Raw genomic sequence first — 24,733 nt, 5'->3', positions numbered from 1 at the left:
AAAATAAACAAAAACCTAAAACACTCTGTTATGACACAGCTATCACACAACTACATTGAAATCCCAAGGTATTAAGATCATAATGTAAGAATGGAGTATTTTAAGAGAGTAAGAGGTTATACAGGAAATTGCCAGGAAGAAAATCTCAAAACCCATTTGGAACACAGTACCAGAGCTAATGGATGACTTTCCACCACGAGGTCCCCCACGCCCACGACCTCCAGACACGCTACGTCCTCGTCCCCCAGGACGTCGTCTGTTGTCACGTTGGTGCCTGCTCTCCCTGTCATCTTCTCCTGCCAAGGACCAGTCACTAAGTTCATCTTTTCTCTCAGATTCTGTTTCAGAGGGATTAGAGAGCTCAGAGTTTGTACCTTGTATGAGAAGGAAAAGAAAACTGGAAATTAATATGGATTTGAAGATTATATTTTGGTTTCATATCATCACAGAACTATTCCAGCCAGCACAGCTGGTTATGTATGTATCTCATTTTTAAAAACAATATAATGCATAAATATATATATATATATATGTAAACACTAATACACACACAAGTATACAATCATAGATATATTTTAATATTTATATATACTCATATATAAAAATATATGAACACATAAAATACAGATCAGAAGTTACTTAAGTAAGATTCCCAATTTATGTTTGTTTGTACTAACATGTGAAATAATGGCTGAAAGATCACCAAATCTGTAATTTCTGTACACAGATAAACCAAGGATTTAGCAGTGTTTCCTCTCTTTGTCTGCACACTGCAGGCATTTGGTGCAGTTTCTAGGCAACTTCTCTGAAATTCCCAAGGACAACTTTGCCACCTTATAGCCGATGGCTGTTGCTAAGCAACCCCTTCTGGATGCTGTAATGCTGCTTGAACAATTTCACTGTTTCTATCAAACAGCATCTGTAACACCCGGCCATCTCAGAGTCCCCAAAGCCACACAGATTTTTACTAACTGAAAACCCAACACCTATTATTCATTTTAGGTATCCAGGAACTCCCCCTACTACCCAGTCTGGAATATAAAGTTTTAGACCCATATGGCTTAAATGTGATTCTTGCCATTTTGGGAGAAAAAAAAATACTTTAAGTTTTCCAAATCACAGTGTGTATATATAATCAAAGTGAACAAGTTTCCTTACAGTCCAGTCAGCTCACTGGGAAATAATAAAAATCAAGTTACAAACATCATCATCAGAATCAACACAACTAACACTTGGCATGATCCAGGAAGCTATAGCTAGGGACAGACTGTAAAACCCCAAAGGTGTCTGATTTTTTAACAGAAATGAGCTACATGTAGATATCCAGAATAATTTACTGTACTGAAAAAATAACATTGCTCTTCTTTGTGAAACATGTCTGTATAGAAATGCAGTGTCTCCATTTGGACAAGCTGGAGATATGCACACCTGTCAGGAACTGAATAGTGTTTTTTAATTGAGAAATGCATCAGAATACCTCACTACACCTTAAAACAAATCCAGTTTGCTCCTGACTGAATTTAAAAACCCACAGGATTTTGTGTTGTCTGCATTTTACATCATTTTGGTTTATTTTTCAGAAACATGCTGCTAAGATGGCCATGATCACAGACAAGCAATTTTTCTCCTTCTCAATCAAAATAGATAATGCTCATTTCAGATTTTTTTTAAAATCTGTGCATCTCTAGCTCTCTTCCCAGCTTTTGTGATGTCACTTACTAAGTAACTAGCACAGAAGGACAAGATGTTTCCAGTGCTCAGTTTGTTAATTTCTTCTTCAATTTTAAACTTAACTTCAAGACTGCAAATCTAATGAGGTGTTTTGAGCTATGAACAAAATAGAGCAGCAATTCTGAATTTCCAACCCTATCTTCACTCAAGTATATTGAACACAAAGAAATCCAGAGATAGTTTTGGGTTCCAAGGTATCCTGAGGCCTCGCCCAAGGGCACTCACCGTAACCAGAGGTGTAATTGGGGCCCCTGCGGCCCCTGCCCCGCCCGCTGTAGGACCTGGAGCCTTGCACTGAGGAGAGGGTGCTCTCGTCAGTGGTGTAACCCTTCTCCTTCTCAGGAACTCGAGTAGAGGAGGGCCTGAAGCCCATCCCAATCTGCCGCAGCTGTTCATCGATTTGGAGCCTTTCCAGTCTTAGTTGTTCTACCTCCTACATACAACGAAACAAAAACCATGGAAAAGACTGCTGACAAATGTCCCTCACAAACACCATCCCCCACCCAGTCATACTGAAAAGAATCATTCCCGTGGGAGAATTAACACCACCTGGCAGGCGACTACAAATAATGAAATTCAAGATGAGTTATCTCTGAGTTTTGGAAGAGATCTAAAACTTTCACCACTATGCAGAAAACTTGGCTTTAGGACTGCTATGACCTTTCTTAATTACTGTTCAGCAATTTTTCCAGTAAAACTTAGGAAAAAAAATAAGCACCTGATGAGGGAACACAATGCAAACTCATAATCCCCGTTAACATCACAAAGCAACCCAATCTAAACAGGTAATTGTTCTAATACCACACTGTATTACTGGTGTTCTCTTAGAAATTCCATCCTTCCACTACAGAGCATTAACCTGGCAACCTGACTGCAGAACTCGAACACAAACAAAAAAATTTGTGTTAGCTCCCAAATGTCCCTTAAAGCCCCATTCTTTACAGTCTGATTCTTTCTATCCCAACAGCACTAAGTAACCATGACAAGGTATTTACAAGCCCATGATACCCATGGGCAAGGGGTGGGCTCAAGGCACCAAGCTTGATATACACAGGAACAGTTTAACAACTGCAAATCCCACTGAAGCTGCTCAAAATTACTTCAACCTAAGCTTCCTCTACAGATCATATCTCCCAAAACACACTCACCTTTAGATACGCGATGTGATATTCCAACAGAACTTGGACATTCCCAATGCTTTCTTTAGTACCAACAAATACAAATGGTACCATTCCCTACAGGAACAAAGTATCAAAGGTTTTTATCAGGGAGAACATTATCATTGAAATAATGCTTTCTGTTTAAATTATATAAAGAGATCTGTTTTAAATTACCAAAGTGAGCTAAACAAAGACAGCAAGTGAGCCTTTGGTTGCTAAGACATGTAGAAATAGCTCAGGCTGGAGTGACAGCAATGCCTTCAGACTGTCCAGCTTTCCCAACAACCTTTTCTGGAGCTGAGGTAACCTGACATCCTATGTTCATATTCATGCAACACATGCTGGGTGTGTTTAGCACGACAGGTGTATAGAAGAATCCACAGAAGGTGGTTCATTAAACCAACTTTATCAGACCAGGCACCTTTACAAGCTTTTCCTTTTTGCTCTTATCTATTTAAAGTATGTGGACACTTTTAACACTACCAACTCCAAATCAGTTATATAGCCCAAGTACATATAGGGAAAAAAAAACCCAACCCCTCCTCAGCAGCAAAAACCTTCCTTGAATTACTTTATATACAATCTACTGCAAGATGCCAGTTTAGAATTAATGCTCTCTATATTCACAGGTTTTGAAATAAAACTGGGCTTGAAAATAAAAACCTAGTCACAGGAGGAAAGAATGAAGTACTTACATCTTCACGGGGCAGCTTATTTTCATTGTCTCCTTCAATTCTCACCCTGACGACTCCAGACTTGTCTACAATCTCCTGAATCACTTTTCCATTTTTTCCAATAACTTTTCCTTCAGAGGGCAAGAATGGTTAATTTTGCACCCATGGTCAAAATATTTTAGCATGTTTACTGGTATTTTATACATAAAATCCCCAAAGAATACCCCACACTACATCAGAGAAAATGGGTAAAAACTTTTAAAATTAAACTCTCTCTATATGCAGAATGACAAGCAGTGATGAAGATCACCACTGCACACAGGCTTCCAATAGAACCAAACCAAAAGTAAAATGACACAAGAGTTTTACAAATTCCTCTTTTAAATTTTTGTATCAAAATTATTTGGACCCCCTGACTATACATGTGTCCTCATTGAATCTTTCCTGACATTTTAATAGTCTTATACATTTGTTGAAGCCTCTTAAAAAATTTTGCCTTTACAATGGACTTGTGTACAACCAGTGCTTTCCTTTAAAATACCTATTTTGAGATCATGCATGGGATCCAAACCAAAAGGTTCTTCAGTACTTGTATATTTAAATCTCAAAAAAAAAAGTGACTTCTTGGCTCTCTTACTAAACGGCTTTAGCTCTTAGACTAAAGTTATGTGGGAGCATTTCTTCATCACAGCCAGATATATGTCACTTAAGAACACTTATGATTAAATCAGAAGCAAAGGAGGCAGAACAACCTAAAAAAAGGGCAAAAGCCAGAACTGCATGACAGAGTACTCCATAAGGAATGTTCTTTACAGTAAATACCAACATGATACAAAGTAAAGTGCAAAAAATACTACAAGTTTGTTTCCCTTCCTCAACAGCTCAAAGAAATCAGCAGGTTTTTATCTTTCTGTATTGGAGTTACTGATGAGCTGTGTGTCTTCATTAAGTATAGCTAAGTATCTGCCTGCTTACCTGTGTGCCCACAGGTGATGTGGCCAGGACATTTGCCTTCATCAGAAACTGGCATTGTAATTATTTAACAGCAGCATTTTCAGTTAAACACATTGCTGTGACTTCTGCCCTGATTCTTGTGTGGGATATATTCACATTAATGAATGCTCTCTAAATGCTCCCCAAAACTCAACTTGTAGGACATGAGGTTTACCAAAATTACCTGGATTAATTAGATTTACTAACAAGACTGCAGAAAAATTTTGTTCATATACAAACTAGGGATTAATTTGTTGAATGTTAAAATGAGCTTTAATATTAGGTAGGTAAGAAAACCATCAAATTGCATCAGATACACAATTTGCACAAATCATATTAAAAAAAAACACCGAAATGAACAAATGAAACCCCATTACACCTTAATCTGGTCAAGTTCTAAAACCCTGAAAGTCTAAGTTATGGGAGTTCGCACACGAATTATTTAAATGACATTATTTGTAATATGCAGGCTCCAAGCCCCAAAGCACAGCAGGTTAAAGCCTGGGTTTTAACTTCTCCTCTGGATAATCCAAATTTTCAATCAGGTACAACACCTCCAACTTTAACACTGCCTCCATGCACACACTGCCCACCAGCTGGGCATGGGGAGCAGGGAGCTGCCAGATTTGAGTAAAAAGCAGGATAAAGGAAGGAGAATAAGGGAAGAGGAAAAAAGTTCCCTGTGAAGACTGGGCTAGGGGAAGACGTTTGTGTCTTCACATGGAACACAATTAACCTCACACCTTCAGGTGGTTTGCAGTACAGAACCTGCCAGACTATGCTACACCTTCATAAAGTTGCAACATGGAAAAATGTCTATTTTGAGACTGAGGCCGAGACTATGAGCACTGCTGATTTATACAGGAGCTCACCAGCATCCAACCACCACTTGTGACAAACCTCAACCCAGGAGGGAGCAGTACAGGAGAACTGTCTCATGTCATTCTTGTAACTCAGCTGGAGTATTCCCAGATAAAACTTTGGAACTCAGCTTCAGCACTTTAAAGAAGCCAATTTAGTAGAGCATGTTTTTTCACTAGAATCTGAACTTCAAATATTACCATTAAATTAGGTGGTACAAGTCTGTAATCAAATCAGTTTAAGTGCTAAAATCCTGACAAAGTATTATGCAGCAACAATATATCCAATTTCATAGTAATTCAGATACATATAGTTTTAAAAGATTAATCACTTTCCACTTAAATTGAGAAATCAAATATTGTACTGGCACTAAATCCTCTCTGCAACGTTAAGATTAGGCTCCCTTTTCCCAACTTTTTAAATTTTAGCAGTATTACATACCAACAAGATTTCTGGGAACTTGAATAAAATCCTCCACAAATTCCAAGTAACTTCTGGCCTTTTTTACTGCATCAGCAGTCTGGAAATAAATTTTAAAAAATGGAATTTATTTGTGAATGCAGAATGTTAAGAACAAAACCTTGTGCAACAGTTGCCAGTCTTCCAAATAAACTCATTTGCAAAAAGAAAATAATAAAGACAAGATTAATCTAGTTTTGAACTAAATCATAAAGGAATAATTAAGTGAAATGCCCAGAGACAAAATTCAGTAGAAAAGCAAAGCATCAGTAACAAATAAAACATTTTTTAATGTTATTTCAAGATTTTTTGAGATATCAAAATGGATCCCCCATCCCTGGAGGAGTTCAAAGGCCAGGTTGGATGGGGCTTTGAGCAAACACTGCAAGTGATTTTACAACCAGGGCACTCTCTTTCCAGAATGCTGGTTTCTGGCCACAGTTCATCTACAATGCTTTCCAAGATAGGACAGTGGCTCTGGTTACTGGGTAGAACTCCTGTAAATGCTCTCTTGCAGCTTTATTATCAAATGATGAAAATCAAGCAAGTTAATTGAGATGCTGAAACAAGAAACAAGGCTTCAAATTAGCAACAGCACAAGTGTAGAATTAAGGAAAGAGTATCAGCATCTAGTCAGTAACAACAGCTTAAGAGCACAATTTCCATTTTACACTAATGCCTCAGCCCTTTCATCTGTCATTTTTAGGCAACACATGAAATGAGAGTACCACTAGCTCCTGCACCTTTTAATCAAATCAGGCAAATCCTAGAAGAAGAAAATGTATAAACCTCTACTTCTGGCAGAGGTCAAAATGATGGCAAAAGCAACATGGCCAAATTGGATTTCAAGATAATGAAAGCAGTGATCAAGCACAAGAAACAGATGAACAGGAAGCCACTGTGAGGAGCAGAAGTTATGCTGTATTTGCAGAGCAACCACTCAAATGGTACAAACTTAACACACGCTAACAATTCTTCATCCTCAGTGAATTCTACAAAGAGACACAATTAAGCAAAGAGTTCCTGCCTCAGGTATGTTTATGAATTCTTTCCCAAATAAAGATGAAGGAACTGTGAATGCATTTACAGCAGCAGAGTCAGGACAAGAAAATATACTGCAGCTCTCCAGTGCACTCATATGCCTCTCTACACTTGTCATGGGCACTTAGGATTTTTACGTGAGTACAACCTGTGTAATTCACTCACACCCCAAAATGAGTGAGCACATAAAGCTGACTCAGATAAGGTATTCTCAGTTCCTTGTAGTACAACATGAATTAAAGACCTCACAGGATTCCAGTCACTAGCAACTATCTTTGTTAACTCTGAATTAGAGTCTACATGTCCCCTGATGCTCTCATTACCTCACACAGTAGCTCAAACAATCAAGACACATCCATGCTACCAATGAATATAATAGAAAAATTAAATGCAGGATATTTTTCTAAACTCGGCATTATACCTACCAGTGTTAAGAATTGCACAAGAATTGACTGCAATTCCATTTTGACAGTAATGACGGTCTAAGAGGAACTTTTGTATTTCTGACACAGCTCTCCCTTTTCAGGAAGCACAAGTTTCCATAAGTAGTCCAAGCTACACTGTCCAAACTCTGAAGTTCAGAGGCCTGTGATCTGTACAGGCATCACAATCAACAGTTCACGCAACCAGGAATGCCTCTTGAAACCAAAATGGCCTTGATCAGACAGGGATAAATGCATAAACAGCATGCCATACAGTTTAAGATTCCTCCTATCAACAGAGGTTTCCAATAGTCTTTAAAACTTATCTTCACGTTTCTTCCCCCAGAGAGCCTGGCCCTGAGCAATGAACTTTTATTTGTATGCAAAACATCAGCTATGGGAAACCTTCAGACCATGACTGCTATGTCAACAACACTGGTTCACTACACCCACACATCTCAGCCTGAAATTGTCTGCCTGTGCATTCAGCCACTAGGGCCTGGCTGGTTGCCCACTGCAGCTGAAGAGAGGCAAAAAGAATAGGCAAGTGTAGCCAGATGCTGAAAACCTTATCATGTGGAATAGTTAAGCTGCCTGGCATTTTTAGAAGCATTTATCACTTCTATGAAAGACAAGGCTGATGTGCCTAAAGGCATTTTTATTTAGGGGGCATCTGGTATTTATAATCATTGCTCTGACCCTCTGTAAGAGGCTGGTGACAGTCATAACCTTTCCACAAGTTACAGCATCACATCATTCACATGAAGGAGATCAAAACTGGAATACACTGGACATTCCACTGCATTTAAACTTGTCTCATTCTTCCTCAGGAACTGAGACACAATTTACTGGCAGTAGGAGATGAAAGAAGGATCTGCTACCAACCTGATACCCTGGAAGCATTTAAGGTTTCCAAAAAAAGGACAATTTCAGAGATACTGCAAAGTACAGAAGTTTGACCTCCTCTCCACAGGATCAACTTCATCTGAATCTTTGATCACAACCAGGTTCTACTCCTGACATAGACGGAGCAGAATTCAAGACCTCATATTCCTCAAACAGGAGACAACCATAGATTTTCAAATGTGTTAACATCAGAGACTCAGGCATACCTGTATAGTTAGGGACAAGGGATAAAAATCCTCAAAATATTTTCTGACAGAGCCCTTGTGACAGTGGCATTTTTGTCACTAGCCTTCTGCTTCCTGAATGGATCCTTATTTTGGCCCAAGTACCAACTATATTTCAAGGCAGTTGTGAGATTCAGAAGAGTCACACAAATGGAATCAGCTTGGAGCAAATCATTGTTCTGCCAAAGCCAGCATTAAATTGCCAAAATGTAAGAGTTAGAAACAGTAGATACAGGCTTTAACACACCTGGATAGGTCAGAGGAGCATACACCACAAAGTAAGACACACATGAAGGGGGCAGGGTGGGGGGGGGGGAAGGAGGAGAACCAATAATGTTCTGAGAGAGAAAAGAAACCCAAACAAACCCATGATCAAGTAAAATAGCAGGAAATTATACTTCTCTCGGGCTGACCCAGAGTATACAGGAAAATGGAGTGATTAAGACAGAACACACTTCATGGATGTCACCACTGCAACAAAGGCTTGTATTTCAAATAAATGCAGTAGAAGTTGCCACAGTGTCAACATGCACAAAGACACACAAAACTCAGGAGGTGTTTTCTGTTCTTAATTCTGGGTACAGCTCTCACCAGTCTAAAAGCAGATACAGAGGGAAATGCTCCAAGGATTCATATAAAGTTCCCCCTTACCTCTCCATAGATTCTGAAAGTACCAGTATCCTCCTCAAGTTCAATGGTTGTAACTCCTGGAACCTTTCTGGCCTGTTGTATGTTACTGCCATGCGTTCCTATAGCAAGTCCCATTAAATCTTCTCTGACTACAAACTCCTCATGAAATGCTGCAGCAAGCTGCTTTGTGCACTGAAGGGAAAACAAAGGCAGACTCATCCACGTGCACTCACTGCAATGCACTGCTCTGAGCTCAGTTTCAAGCAACAAGAGCCACAAGCTGTGGCTTTACCTCCAAGTGTTTTGTAGCTTCCTCGTTTCTCGACATCAGCATGAGCTTGGTGCGAATGCTGCGCAGGTGCATGTCACTGAGGATGTTCACTCTCTTCACTGTTGCTTCACTGGCAGACTACAGGAGAGAGGGAACCTAAGTTTTGGCTTTGTATGCAAATACACATTTAAAGGATAAATCAGGAACCTATTGAAACGAAGCCATAAACACAATCTCAATTTCCAGAAGTTACATGAACATTGTTCTTCCTCAAAACACAGCATAAGAAATTCAGCACCAACAACAACTATTGGTTCTCACTCATGTTCTCCCAGCATGTTTTACATTTTACATTACTTTACTGCTGAATTACACAGTAACCATTTCCCCTTGATGTTGCCCAAACAAATCTTTCTATCAAAGCATATTTGTCACTGCATGTGCAAGTAAGAGAGCTAAGGAAATAATCAAGGACAACACAATACTGCAGAGTGAGATTCAACTGGATAATATTGAGTAAATGGAGTTAGGAAGAAAAACTAAAGCTGGGACAACCCTATGTAGTAAGAAAACCACCACAGAGGCATCTAAGTGAACAACTCCTTAATGGCTACACTGAGCTGGTGCAGTTCTTCGCAGGGAAATACACTGCAATTTGACCCACAGCTGCAATACAGCATGAGGGGAAAGCTATTGCTCCAGAGTGGAGGGAGAGGACTGACCTCTGAGACACCTGCTAAAACCACTGAAAGGAGAACTTAGCTGAGAATGACAAAAGCCATACAAACAACGAGAATCAAAGCTGCTCCTAAATTTAGGTTGTATGCATTAGAGGCCTTACCCCCAAAGATTAAATGCATCTAATATTAAATCTCTCCCAATTTATATAGCTTGGCAAGTTAAATAATTTTCCATATACACACACAGCTGGCTACGTATTTCTTATAAATAATATACTGGGAATTCACAGAACATTTACATAGAAGCAATTACTTACCAGTATTATTAGTTGAGCAGTTTCAGCATGATAAAAAATTCGACATGCTCCCACAGCTTTCTTGAAATCTTTATGTGCATTTTCATTAGCACACCTAAGCAGATAAAAAGATTGTTATTTCAACAAGCTGCATCAAAACTGAACATGTAATAAGATGATCAGACCCAAGAACATTCAGTAGTTTATGGCAAGGATTGTTGAGAAACAGCAAAGTTCCCATTCTCCTCAACATGGAGGAGTTTCCCTGTGGATTCCATGGCACCAGCATTATCTGGAAAGCCTCAGTAACAGGCCCACTGTGAAGTGAATCGCCTGTATTGTTACAAAGTTCCCACCTGAGAACCTGTCTCCCGTCCCCAACCCGAAAGCTAAGCAGGGGTCCCAGTCAGCAGTTCCTAAATGAGCGACTGCAGCCCTCACCACCCTCAAGGCTCTTCATGGACCTGTAAATCAGCCTCTAAAACAGAAGCCAAGCGGGTTCTTCTCCCCAAGTAAAAGCCTTCTTGAAGTGTGCAGAGCTACTCACGCATCTCTCAGGTCTTCGGGAACATCCACTGTGCACTTGAAGAAGGTGTTCTTTTTGACAGTTTTGTTCTGATTCACAGGTCGCAGCCGCTCGTAAGTGACAATTTCATTGTAAGTGGCATCACAAGCAGCGTATTCAATGACATAAAACTGGGAGAGTTTTTTTTTAAAATAATAACTTCAGTAAGGAACAGCAAAGACATAGTAACATTACCAGCATCAGCAAGGAAGCACAAAATATGAATATATAAACAAAACCCTAAAACAATGACACATTTCTACACATATTTCAGCACTCCTGTGCTCCTTTACTGAAGTCAGGACACCGTTATCAGCATAGTCTCAGCCCCCCACAACAGCATTTTGGATTGATTTTTCTCATCTCTCTTTCAAATATTTTCATTAGTTCAGTTCAAGTTCCAAAACCCAAAATGTTTACTGGAGCTCTAATTCTAAAAAATATCAGAGAATAATTCTTCACAGAAATATCTACTCTGCAACACTAAAAAGAACAAGGTGAATCCACTGATTGAATGGGCAAACTACCTGGGAATCATGTAAGATAAAAATCAATACAGAAACTCCATCTTTTTTACACACATTGCCAAATTAGGAGGGCAAGAGAACTAAGAAGATTTAAGTTACCAATAGTCTACTCCTACACTTCTACCCAACACATGCAAGTTTTGAAGAAGCTTGTGTGCACAATAGCCCCCAGCCTGGCTCTGTTCTAGGGATGCAGCCTTCTCCTCTCCTCCCTTGCACCTAGGTGCAATTTAGGGGTGCAGCAGTACATTCACCTCCTCCTCCCTCAAAACTGGGATCTGTTTGTCTCAACACAATTTGCTTAATATGCAGAAAAAGTAAATCACTCTTGTAATGACACGCTTTTTTCTAATTATATGTTTTAAGTTTGTTTTAAGTATCATCCAAGCTATACAAAGCTGCTTTGAAATGTATCAATGTATCATTATTACCTCAAGTAATAATAAGGAACAATAAACACTAAACTAACTAAATTTAAGAGATCTACCACTACATGCTCTAAAAACTTAATTTCTATAGTTAAAGATATCTCTGGATATCAGAGCAATCATAAAACAACAAATTCTTGGACAAATGGGTTGTTTGTGAATTTAATATTAACTCTACAGAAAAAATCCAAATATAGAACTGTATTAAAGACTGTACAAAGAAGCCAAGATGAACTGTGAGGTTCTTTGCAGGGACAATTCTCTAAAATAACTGATTTGACAATCCTACACTGCACACTGAGGGTGAAAAACCATTTTTCCCCCTGTAAAAACTAGGAAATTAGAAATTGGTAAAAAAATTTACTTTTATGACTTTTTCTGAAAAGAAGCAGCATAGCAAGCCAAGTGATACCAAAATTTCAAATTTTTGCGACATTCAACAAGAGCCTGTTAGCTACAAATGACAAACTATCATTTAAATCAGTTTGTCTCCTTTTATCTTGATTTCTTAATGAGCTGTTCATTCACAACAGTCAGCACACACAATCTTCCTCTGGTAGGTCCTTACTGCCACCTTGCCCTTACAGAGCTCAACAAAAGTTGATATTTGTTGACAGTTTTTAAACAATACTAGAAATTGGATAATCATTTTTCCTCAGTACTGTTTCCTTTGGTTTTAGGACTCTGATACAGTAGAAGCATCAAAACACAGGACTCTTCCCACAATGAAGTTCAATTCTCTTGCTGTCACTTCACAAAATAAAGCTTTAATGAGACTGGGTTGAACACTGCCACACCTCTATACACTCAGGTGCTTGAATCTTCAAGTTACTTGGCAGTTGCAAACAACCATTTATTTATGGTAAAATAAGAACTTGACATATGTAAAAGCAAAACAAGCAGTGTCTTTCCACTGCACTCAGTAAAAACACACAAACAAAAACCAACCCACAGCCATACAACATCTTGGCCTAATTTACAGACAACAAACAGGTTTTAACCACAGGTGCTTTATTTCATTTTCAGCACCAAGTTCAATCCACAAAATAGGTTTGTCAGAAATCCTGTCCTTGTGCATGCCTTCAGACCTTCAAGCAATTAAACTGCAGATAATGGAAGTCACTCACCCAGCTCTTAAGGGCATGACCCTCTGCTGTGCAATGCAGCAAAGGTCATTCCAAAGTGGTCACAACTTATAATTCTCTTCTGTCATGTTTTTGTATTTGTAGTACTTTATTCAGAGCTTTTTCATGACAAAGAACTTCTATTTACCGTACTTAACATGAAAGAGTGAAATCAGTATGTTCCAAAATAAATTACCTCTCCTTTCATCATTCGAACTTTTGCCAGCCACCAGCCACAAGGTTCTTGGTCATTTGCCCTAGAATACACCTGGAAATGAAGGTAGTAAGAACCACTGAAAGCACATACAAACATAATTCACTTATGTGCAAGTATAATGAAGAAAGAACCACACAACTTTTCTAATTTTCATTAAAATGGAACAGTATTCTACTCTCATCCTTCTTGCACTACAAGGACCGTGAACAGATTTCTTTTGTATAAATCACTGACAATTCAAAGGAAATTTTTAAAGGAAGATAAAACTTTGGCTAAACACTTCTTTGGGGGTAACTCCTCAGAAAATTCAAAAGTCTTCAAGCTGGAAGTCCACACATAGAACTCCACAATTCAGATTTCTGTTTTGTCCTTGGCTTACTTGATAAACCAAGAACTACTGAAATGAACCAATCACATGACTACATACTCCATATTAAAAAACACTACCAAGGTAATGCATGACCAGATCTAGAACAGAGGACTTCTGAAACCCAGTTTTCTCATCCTTAGGTTTCATTTGCTCCTCATACACTTCCAGTTGGCTGAAGAAATTTGCATGCAGACTGAATGAGTTTTACAGTAGTGAGGAAGTAGAAAATAACCCTTTACATCTAACAAAGGCAATGTATTTCAAATAAAGGAATAGAAAAACCCAGCATCTATGCTACACTTTTTCTTAGATTAGTTGCCCAAAAGTATGACGGTATCCTCAAGAAAGGAAACTCATTATTTTGATTTTAAGGACAAGTACAGAAAAACCCTCAGAATTAAACTGAACCACTCATGATACTACAATGAGCAGGGAACAGAACATGGATATTTTGACTTCCAGATTTAATACATCACTCCTATTAACACCCTCTCTGTAGAATACCATAATTCACACAGACTGTACCAGACATTTCATCTGGGTTAAAACTCTTGCTATCAGATGAGCTTTATTACATCTTCACATCAATGATTTCTAACACTTTACATTCCAGGTCAAAAAAGAAAACTGCCTACATTTTTTGTCAGAATTAAAACCTTCTCAGCTGTTTTAAGTTTTAGATTTTGAAAAAAATTTCCACTGGCAGTTTTGTTGGAAAACTGAAATGTCACAGCTCCACTGAAATTCTAATAAACCCAGGTGTAGAGACAGGCTTCATTTTAAACCTTCACCTTGGTAATGCCCTTACACCCCTCACCACTGCCTGGAATGGACAAGCAGCTCCAGACCAAGACAGCTCATGAGCATTCACTCACCTCCACCTCATCTCCTTCACCAATTTCTTTCTTGATATCAGGGGGTGGTGGTAATCTGACTTCATTGAAGGGCACCTGGCGCTCTGGTTGCCAACTGCAAATTGAAGATGCATTACACATTAATTCTCAGATTTTCCTATTGTTTTCTTTAATTTAAAATTCTGTTTCATTAAAATTCCTTCTTTCCATATAATGAGGTCTGTTTTCTTATTGCTAGAAAGCAAACCTTGTAAGTAGAGGAACAACATAATCACGGCAAGACAAAAGTAGTAACTGGGAAGATATTTAACAACAAAATTTTTAAATTAACTGAAATATTTAACTAATGGCTTTCATAAAGCCCCAGTGAAAGATATTGTATGATGTAGTTAACATTCCTACTGCTTAGGTCATAGAGCCCTTATATAGATTTAAGCTCAGCTTTGCAGTCCACTATGGGATTCATCCATTTCTCCACCTCATATTTAACATTTTAACTGCTTGCCACCAAAGTTTTATGTATCTCATGAAAATGTGACTCCAATCTTCAACAAAACTTTCCACCTACAAACCTTCTGATGTTCCTCAGTAACAGATTCAGATCAAAACGTATCTTTGTATCTGCTTATCAATACCAACTATTTCTAGGCATACAAAATAAAGGTTTACTTCCATATACAGCAAGTCTATTTGTTTTACTATAGCTGGCTGTACAGAAGTATTTTATTTGTAGAAATGTATGTTTCCAGTGCATTTTATGAAGACTACTGGAGCAATTAAATCCACTGTGTTCTCCTGAAATTCCTTCTCCTTCTACTCTGTGAATGTCACAGAATGCCATCAGCTGTTCCTCACTCTTAGTCAGAAATCTGACTAAAGACTCTATAAAGGCTGAAATAAAACCAAGGGAAAGAAAAAACCTGTATTAACTTAGAATATCTGAGGGACTTTTAATGGTATCTGCTAAAGCATTGCAACGTCCATCCTTTCTGCCCATCTGATTCACATTACACACCTAGAGAATCAGAACCAACCAACTTGTAACAGTAAGAATTACTGCAAGTCACTTGCTTTGCTGACTTTTAATAATCTGCACACAGAGCAGCCTGTGTTAGTAGAACAAGGCTGAGCGTAAGAAGCAAAGGGCACTTCTGCAACTTCCCAGAAGAGAAGATGGATACATTTACATGTTTGCTCTGAAACCACAGCTTACACTCAAGTACCACACCTAATAAAGATGTTACATATCATATAGTTTTAATTTAGACATTATAATAAACTTTTTATTTTAATTATAGTTTGAAAAACAAAAATGCATGAAGATTATTACTGAGGTGCTAGAACACATCCAGAGAAGGACAAGGAAGATGGTGAAGAGTCTGGGGCATAGATCTGATGAGGAGCAGCTGAGGGAGCTGGGGAGGGGGGCTCGGCCTGGAGAAAAGGAGACTCAGAGGGACCTGAGAAAAAACGGTGTCAAGCTGTGCCAAGGAGGTTTAAATTGATAGCAGGAAAAAATCCTTCACTAAAAGGGTGGGCAGACATTAGCATGGGCTGCCCAGGGAGGTGGTGGAATCTCCATTACCAGAGGTGTTCCAGGGACACGTGGATGTGGCGCTTCCATAGTGGTGAACACCGTGGTGCAGGGCTAACAGCTGGACTTGATCTCAGGGGATCAAGTGTGAGCCTTTCCAGCCTTGAGAATTCTAGGACATGGATAGCTTTTGTTTAGATTGGAAGATATTTCAGCCACAAAATGTTAACTAAATCACATTCTATTTCTGAGAAATGGTGAAAGGGGTTGGCAAAAAAATTCAGTTGCACTTAAATTGTCCTTGTTGCAAATATAACACTTACTAATCTGAGGGTTTGGGTTTTTCCTTCCCCTCCCTGCCAGTGGAGGAAGCACACAGTGGAAAAGTGCACAGAAGGCTCAGCTCTCAGAGTACGAGTCCAAGTTTTGGTAGCAAAACTTTCTAAGTCCAGAATTGGAGCACCTCATTGGTGAAATGCAAACCAAGGTGTTTTAAGAAATTACTTGTGATGGGATACAAACTATCTACTAAGACAATCTGACAGAACTGATACCTAAGCTACAGGGCACAAATCACAAAAAAAAGAGGTCCTTGCTTCTTACAGCACAGAAGCATCTCCTTCAATACAGCTGTTTCAAACTCCAATGAGCCTCTATGAAACTGTAGATCCATCAAACTCAAGATCCAGTTTTCCATCTAACAGTAATAAAAGTTCCCAAGTCCTGAAGCTTCTGCATTCGTTTCTTGCCTCCTCACCCTCAAAAAATGTCTCTTAAAAGAATTAAGGCTACCTGCCCAGAGTCTGAGTGTTGCTATGACCACAAAATCATCATTAGCAGTCTGTGCTGGTACACTTAACTTTGGGAACCTTACAATAGCTGTAGATAAAGATTGTCTAACAATAGCAGAAAATGCAAAGTGACAGTTTACATTGCCTATTGTGGGGTAGATGTGTGTATTTGTTAGTGATTATCACTATCACAACACTGATGCTCTCAGCACAGGACACTCTTGCCAATTTCGGTTCCACTAAAGCCCTTATGAATTTAACTCCATAAAAAGCATATGAATTGATCAGATTTACGTCACAGAATAATTTAACTGTGCACACACTTCCTGATCAGATCTATTTTTAGTCAACAGAACACTCTACATATGCTGCAGCCCATCCTTTTTGAAACATAGCTGCTGCTGCCAGACTTTCTGTAGAACACATGGATGATATGGATACTAAACACTAGAAATGCGTTTGCCAACAATTCAGCTCCTGCTGTGAGCCCTGGCACTTCCTTTAGCTTACTTAGTTTCTGACATCAAAGTATATATTTTAAATGCAAAGAGAAGTAATTACTTTTCTTTAGAAAGTAATATAGATGTTGAAGATGAAACTCATGATTTGTCACATCTTCTTAGACCATGGATAGAATGAAGGATTTATTTTTTTTTTTCTGTTGTTTGTTGGGTTTTGGAGTGAGGATATGAAAACCTAGGAGACAGTAACAGGTTCCATAACCACCTCAGTGTTACTATAAATTATGGTTGCCACCTCATCTTCTAACTGTCTTCATAAATGAAGGACTAGAAAGTATAGGTTAGAAAGAAACAAACACTGGGTTTTGCAGGGTAAACCCCAGGATTACTTATGTCCCCCCCAAGGATTTCTTTTTACACACGTGTATATATGTACACACATACACACCTGGGATTATGTCAGCAGGATTATAAATACTGTTTATAAAGACACACTTGCACACTCCCTAGCATTACCTTTATTACCCAGCAGTCTTTCTTCAAGAAAGGCTCAAAGACTAATCTACAGGTTAGAGCTGGCAAAGGTTATAACAATTTTCACATCAAAAGATGACACATTTTATAGGATCTCCACCTAGTAACTGGAAGAGAAACAGGAAAGAGGATGTAGCTCACAGAGTATTTGGAATTAGCACTGAAATCTCCCAGGTAATCCAGTGTTATCAGTCAGAACATTGAACAACAGGTACTCATTTGTACTTTACCAACCCATGGATTATTCTTGGCTTGCCACTACAAGTTGCCAGCAGCACTGTTGTGTTTAGATACTAAATTAAATGGACCTCATGGATAATTATTTTTCAAGATTTGCTAACAGATCTGCACACTTTTCCACTCAAAAACAATAGGTCTTTTGACTGGATATATATATATATATTTATCTTCTTAATAGTTAAAAGAAAAAAATCACCATCAGGATATTTTTACTTTTCTCTGGTTGAGAATACTGATCAGCATTCCAGACAGCAGACACAGAATTGCTCATTTGAGTACTTTGGTATTTCCATCTTTTCCTGCTTTCATGTAAGAGTATCAAGCCTGTGCCACTGATTCCTATGTTAATTAAATTTGGCTGTCACACCTATGGGCATCACTAAAGATACCAAAGAATGTACAGGACTGTGTAACTGATGAACTGAATTCTGATACAGATTCAAGAAGGCAATTCATGGAAGCTGAACAGATTAGTGAGCCTGTACTTATAGAACTATATCTAATGAAATCTGCTTCCTCTTAAAGGCAAAACAAAACAAAAAAACAGCAAAAACACAAAACTGAAATAACCTAATATTCAAATAATTTTTTAAAAAAATAAAATACTTACTTGTTTTCAAATGCAACTGTGAGGGAGTCCTCATGAACATCTTTGATAAATCCCTAAAACAAAAACATTTTTGTTACAAGAATGCATGTGAAATTAAAAAGGCAGCAATTTCAATACAGCCTGAACCTGAGCTAAGACTACAACTAACACTGAGGTTCCAATCTCAGAAAGCTCCAAAACACACTCCCACTCTTTGCACGAGGTTGCTGGTATTCTTAGCTGGCTATTCCAAGACGTGCAGAGCGCAGGGACTGCTCAAATCTGACCACAGCTCATTTACAACTGAACTCACTATCAAGAGTTTCTTAATCTATCCACAGGTGTGCACTGGTGTTTTACAGGAACAGAGAGAGATCCAGGCAAGGACAGTTATTCCAATAGCTGAAGCACTGTGTGCTTCACTGGTGTTCCTCCCAGCACAAACTGAATCCTAAACAACTGTCCCCCCAACAGTCTGGCAGCCAGTTTGAATCACATTTGGCAGTAGAGGCTGCCACACAGCCAGTTATGGTATCATCTTTCAGGTACTAAACTGGGGACTGGATGAGGCCAAATGCCTGTAGGACTTCCCAGGAAAACAAAGAGAATACAATATTTCATGGATTTTTTGTGCTTACATTTAGGGGGCATTCGTTATACCAAAAACTTAAAGACAAAGATCAATCTCACAGAGTTATACCCAAGTATCTATGCAGAAATTAAGCTGCTACATTTCTTGATTAAGGAGGGTAGGCATGCTGAAAAAAATTTAAAGACAAAAAAAAGAACACTATTCCTGCTTTTGCTCCAGCCTGGTACTTGTCCAAACAGAGGTGGTCAAGGAGAACCCTGCAGTTTTAAAGGAGTAAGAAAGCTGCACAGCTATGTTCAGAGAAAGAAGTTCCAGGAAATCTGCTGAATGGATTATATCCATTTAAGAAACTGACAACTGAGGAGGACGAAGAACATAGCAGCTGTGCAAGCACCACTGAGGTATTATGTGTCAGCTCAGGGAAAGATAAATTTTGACACAGTCGATCCCTCTGTGTAATGAGGGACAGTAAAGGAGCCCACACTGACAGCTGGCTGCAAAGGGCCTATAAAAGCCAATCTCCTTTTACCTGAGCTCATACTCAGCCAATGCTCTGAAAGAATTTGCTCAAAACCTGCTTCTCTCTGCTCCCTGAGCTTCCCTCAAACCCATCTGTCAGCAACACAAAAGACTGGTTCTAGCAAAAAGCACACTGGTAGCCCTCAACAAAGCAGGTCACCAGAAATTATCTTGTTGAACCAGCTAGTGTGGTTCTAATAAAATAAACCCTCTCAAAGGCCATCCTGTCACTGCAAGGGAAGGCAGGCAAATCTCCTTCTTTGAAAGGTGAGCAAGTGAAACAGTTAAGAGTAAAATACAACCAGAATCAGGGACTTTCAGTTTCAAGAAACTGGATGGGAGTATAAAGTTGTCTGTTTAAAGATGCAAAGAGCATAAAAAATTTTACTGCCTAAAGCATGTATAAGCCAGCAGCAGAGATAAAGCAGAACTTCTACCAAATTTATGCTACCAGCAGTTCCCTCCAAATGTACCCCAGCACAGGGACAAATGAACATGGCATACAGTGCAGGAAATAGCAGCTTCTCTACTACAATTTATTCAAATTCTACACAGGGACAAAACACTGAAGTCACAGCACTTAGAACCAACTTCATGCAGTCCAGCGTTCTGCTACATGACAACTTATCAACAGACAGGAGTATTTACAGGGAGAGATTAACTCCCTACTGGAGACAGCCATTTATCTGCATTCCAAGAGTCTGTGATTCAATACTAGTCTCCGCCTCATTATGCTACTTTATTTCATAGCTGAACCTGGTCTTCTATTCCTGTTGTGTTCTCACAGCATTCAATGTGTTTCTAAGGTAAGCCTACAGTAGCTAAAAATTTATTCTGCAGAAATGAATTCAGTTCTTTCCTTTGCTGAAAAGCACAACTTCAGAATAAAGAGAGATTCCAATTCAGGTATCATAAAACATCTGATTAACATTCAGAACTTAATGCTCTGTAGAGTTAAGAAAGTCATGAATCCACTGACTATAGATTTCATTAAAAAGACAAAAGAAGTGCATAAAAGGAATCCAACTGCACTGACTTTTGAGTATTTATGACAATTAGCCCATTACCAAGTGAAGTGTGGGTTTCTGTGTAAGGTACAGACAGGTTTAATAGTCACAACCAATTTCCAAGCTAAGGTTCACTGAAGAATGCCAAAGCCGAAGTGGAACAGTAATACAGAGATACAGCTCTCAGCAGACCAACAGCTGACACTGCACATACATCAGCTGCAAAGGGACAATTTTTAATAAAATCCAAAGTACAAATTCCAACAAAGAGCCTGTACATTTTACAACACCATGTGGGTTTCAGGAACTCCTTCACAGAAGGAAGTCTTTCAGTTCAAAGTGTGCACACTGCTCTTCCCTCCCACAGGAGAATGCAATGCAGACTCGCTGCTGGCAGACACGTAGGCAGCAACTGCCTTGGAACTACCTGCACAGCTTCTTCACTTGGTATTCCCAAACTTTCACTCCCTAGTATAAATCAAGCATAATATCTATCAAGTATGCACTTCAGGTCACAAATGCACATATGTAAAACATCAAATAAAATTACATAACTATTAAATAATTTTATTGTTGTAATGCCTAAAAAAAATTCTGATTAGAGTCTAACTATATACATTTACTTCTGACTATTATCAATTTCTCAACAGCTGTGGGGATGAGACCACATTTACAGCAACTGAAGTACAGCAGTCTATGAGCTATTATGGACTGTATGGTCCATTTGTAATAAAACTAGAAATAATGAGAATACAATAATAATAATGAGAACAAAAATAATGGCTTTAGAATAGTTTTCTAAGAAATTATTTCATTACTATCAAGAAGGATGTCAAAAGTACCATTAGAACATTTTCTAGAAGCAAAACTTCCTGAGTACGACTTTCGTACAGCATTCAACCCTGCCTATACAGATTATCAGCTGTCACTTACAACTTCCAGATAAAACCAGAAAGAGATTTCATGCATGTCAGGATGAGATTTAGTGTAGTTTTTAAAGAAGTCTTCACAGAGCCTATGATAATTAAATTTTTAAAAAAAGGTTTTACAACAAAACCTGTGCCATTAGGGTATTTTGGTATTTCACAATACAAAAAGGACTTTATAGTAAATCCTACAAATTCACAAGGATTTTTCCAGAAGAGGCATGATGAACATAAACCAGAAAACTAAATAACCTGGTTTTCAATTAGGGAGTTTTGAAAGAGTTCTTTTATTTGTTAGGTAACCTATATAAATAGATTTGCACTAGTCATGCCTGATACTGTGTCAAAAACATTCTTTACTAAATTAAGTAATGATCCATCACCTTAACTTTTGCTCTAATGAACAATGTACTCGGCTACTGAAATTTAACTTAGCAGTGTTGCCTAACACAGATAATGCCAGTTCCTAAGTTTGAAGAGTTCTACGTTCCTAACATATCATTCCATGTACCTCGGACAGAGCTAACAGGAGACCACCAAACACATCATCAAGAAATACAGTGGCATCAAAAAGAGTGAGGAATTGCAGTATCAGCAAGTGAGTTTACACGTAACCTTTATGTGTGTTTTAACTACACACAAATCTGCAGAGGGCAAGAAAAATTGACATGACTTCATCTTGCCAGACCTCTGCTTCAGCCTGTGCAGATATGGGTGTCAGTCACTCGGGCTGTGCTGCGAGCTGGATCCCTGGCAGTCCATGTATGCCCTGGCTGAGCAGCCCTGCTCAGGAGCAGCAGCACACTGTACTGTACTACAGGCTATTAATGTCCTGCTGCCTCCAGGCCCCTGGGCTCAGACCTGTCTCTGCCACTCACTTGGCAGGAGCTGAGCTCCCAACACCAGCACCTGCACAGGGACGGGATGGGAGACCCAGGGGATGTAACCTGGGGCTGGACAGGGTGTGCAGGGTGAACAAGGGGGCAGGAAACTCTCAACCAATCACCTGCACCAAAACCACTGCAGCTGAGACTTCCTCATTTCATAACAGACACCCACACACACTCTTTCCCTTTTACCTGGGCTTTGCCCATGGATTTAGGATTAGGATCTGCTGATAACATAAACGGATCAAGACTTACTGAAGTGCCCTTACAGTGAACTGTATGTCTGTGTGTGTATATATGCACACAAAACTTTTTTTTTTTTAATCCAATTCCAGGTAAAGTCACAAAATCTGTAAAACAGGTAGACACAATTCAAGTTCCCTCCATATCCTACCTTCTGTAAGTTTATCTGACCCCCAAGGAGGATGATCCAATGTAAAAATGAGGTGCTGTTAGTTTAGCTGCAAACTTTCTTTCCACGGACAGCCACCATGTTGGCCTTTGAGCCACACATACCTGCACTCTAAAACTGTATTAATATCACCTTACCCACTGCTGAGCCAATTTCTAACAGCAAACACTTGGGCATCTGGTACCACGGACTGTTTCTGAACCAGTGACATAAAGGTCAAGCAGCCTATATCCAATTACCAAGCCTTTCACTCCTTTTCAGATGCAAGAACCCTTGGTATTTCTAACTAACACTGAAACACAAGTGTTTGGTGTAACAAACACATGAAATAATCATGGTTAAAGGATGTATCTCATGATGAGACCCCAAAGGAAAAAAACAGAAAATAAAGCAAACAAAAGAAACTTGTAAATACACAAACTGCTTGACAAGAAAGATTGAACTTGGTATTACTTTCAATATAAGTGATTAGCTGCACCTGTTTATACAAGGAACTGATAGAAGCAAGTGGCTGTGGCTTACTGAAAAACAGAAACACTACAAGCAGGTATCAGGAAAGAAAAATATCCTGAACTATCACATCAGTTTTAGCAAGCACAGTTTAATTTATGACATTATTATTTATTTCCATCCACAATCACAATTACATGTAAATTCAAGGGTTGTTCTGACAGTTGTGCAAGAGCCTCAGCACTGAATTTGTCTCAATGACTCATTTCTTACACTGGGTTCTTCATATGCATCCTCCAAAGGGCAAAACTTCTGGAAGACACCCTCCACTGACCATGTTCCTCAAATATCAATAACCACTCCCTCTGGCATCTCCCTTCCATCAGCCTAAAAGGCTCAAGCAAACAACTCACCAACAGCAACAACTACAGCTACTTCCTGCAAGACTGCACAACTTTCAACTGATCAGGAACAACTTTAAAATGTCTAAAATTCCCCACCCATATAGATGTAAGGCTAGATGTAATAAAAATGCTGACAATTGTAACACAGTAAAGATCTTTAAAGAAAAAAAACAAAGGTCATTCCAGTTACAGTTTCCTGGTGTAGTAATTGGGTATGAACAGTGTGTAAGCTACACTCCTAATGACAATTTCCTACTTTAATACCATCAAGCTAAAAACCACTCAGAGCAACTCAAGTTGTTTGCAAAGCCACTAATTAAAAATGGTAAGAAAAATTTTAACAATAATTGTATTTTCATTGATGCGTAAACCTTCACTCCCACAGAGCTGCTCATCAAGCTTTGGCTCTACATGTGGAGAAATGGTGTGCACTTGTCATTCATCATTTTTTCCCCTTAGTAATATTTTGGCTTGTGTCTGCCTTGAGGCCAATGCCAACTCCTGCTACCAGCATTTTGCTTAGTCCTGTTAGCAGAACAACTGCACCTCTTGAAAGAGGAACAGGCCAACAAGGAAATACTTCAGAACTTGTAAATTAAGGGTTGAGCTCCATTTTAATTCATAGGGCTTCTTCCCCTTGCATAAACAGCTTCTACTGTAGAACTTAAAGAACACAAGGGCCTGCAGCACACCAGAGCCCATCTTCCAGCACAGCTAAATTCCTGCAAGGAAGAACACCATGGATCTTCCAGAGCTTTCAAATGCCACTGAAAGGCTCAGTCAGAAGAACTGATCTGATGCTCCATTTATGCACTTGGTCTTACTGTAAGGTCCAACCTATTTCAGGGATGCTGACATGGGAAATCATGAATAATGTGCATTGGCAGGGCTCTTAATCTGCATACAAGTGAACACATACAAGTGAGTTGATGGAGATATTGAGTAAAACTGAAG

The 24,733-nt window shown here is 38.9% G+C and overlaps 1 protein-coding gene across 4 annotated transcripts in view; it reads right to left on the bottom strand.

Moving 5' to 3' along the window:
* The window catches only part of FXR1 (FMR1 autosomal homolog 1), a 34,091-nt gene that overhangs the window by 5,840 nt on the left and 3,518 nt on the right, over nucleotides 1–24,733 (bottom strand). For 2 of the 4 annotated variants that reach the window (XM_053951693.1, XM_053951695.1), the window contains exons 2-13: nucleotides 18,604–18,656; nucleotides 14,455–14,548; nucleotides 13,189–13,260; nucleotides 10,896–11,044; nucleotides 10,370–10,463; nucleotides 9,394–9,510; nucleotides 9,123–9,293; nucleotides 5,861–5,939; nucleotides 3,587–3,696; nucleotides 2,880–2,966; nucleotides 1,957–2,164; nucleotides 171–374 (exon numbers count right to left, since the gene is read on the bottom strand). In XM_053951693.1, coding sequence (XP_053807668.1) covers nucleotides 171–374; nucleotides 1,957–2,164; nucleotides 2,880–2,966; nucleotides 3,587–3,696; nucleotides 5,861–5,939; nucleotides 9,123–9,293; nucleotides 9,394–9,510; nucleotides 10,370–10,463; nucleotides 10,896–11,044; nucleotides 13,189–13,260; nucleotides 14,455–14,548; nucleotides 18,604–18,656 — 1,438 coding nt within the window. Of the gene's footprint in view, nucleotides 1–170; nucleotides 375–1,956; nucleotides 2,165–2,879; nucleotides 2,967–3,586; nucleotides 3,697–5,860; nucleotides 5,940–9,122; nucleotides 9,294–9,393; nucleotides 9,511–10,369; nucleotides 10,464–10,895; nucleotides 11,045–13,188; nucleotides 13,261–14,454; nucleotides 14,549–17,735; nucleotides 17,850–18,603; nucleotides 18,657–24,733 lie in introns of those variants that run through there. The other 2 variants (XM_053951694.1, XM_053951696.1) reach the window with 2 other exon arrangements.

Source organism: Vidua chalybeata, chromosome 10 (genome assembly GCF_026979565.1).
Source record: "Vidua chalybeata isolate OUT-0048 chromosome 10, bVidCha1 merged haplotype, whole genome shotgun sequence".
NCBI classification, from domain to species: domain Eukaryota; kingdom Metazoa; phylum Chordata; class Aves; order Passeriformes; family Viduidae; genus Vidua; species Vidua chalybeata.
The sequence above is the reverse complement of the archived record's forward strand: the minus strand, read 5'-3'. Positions and strand labels throughout refer to the sequence as shown.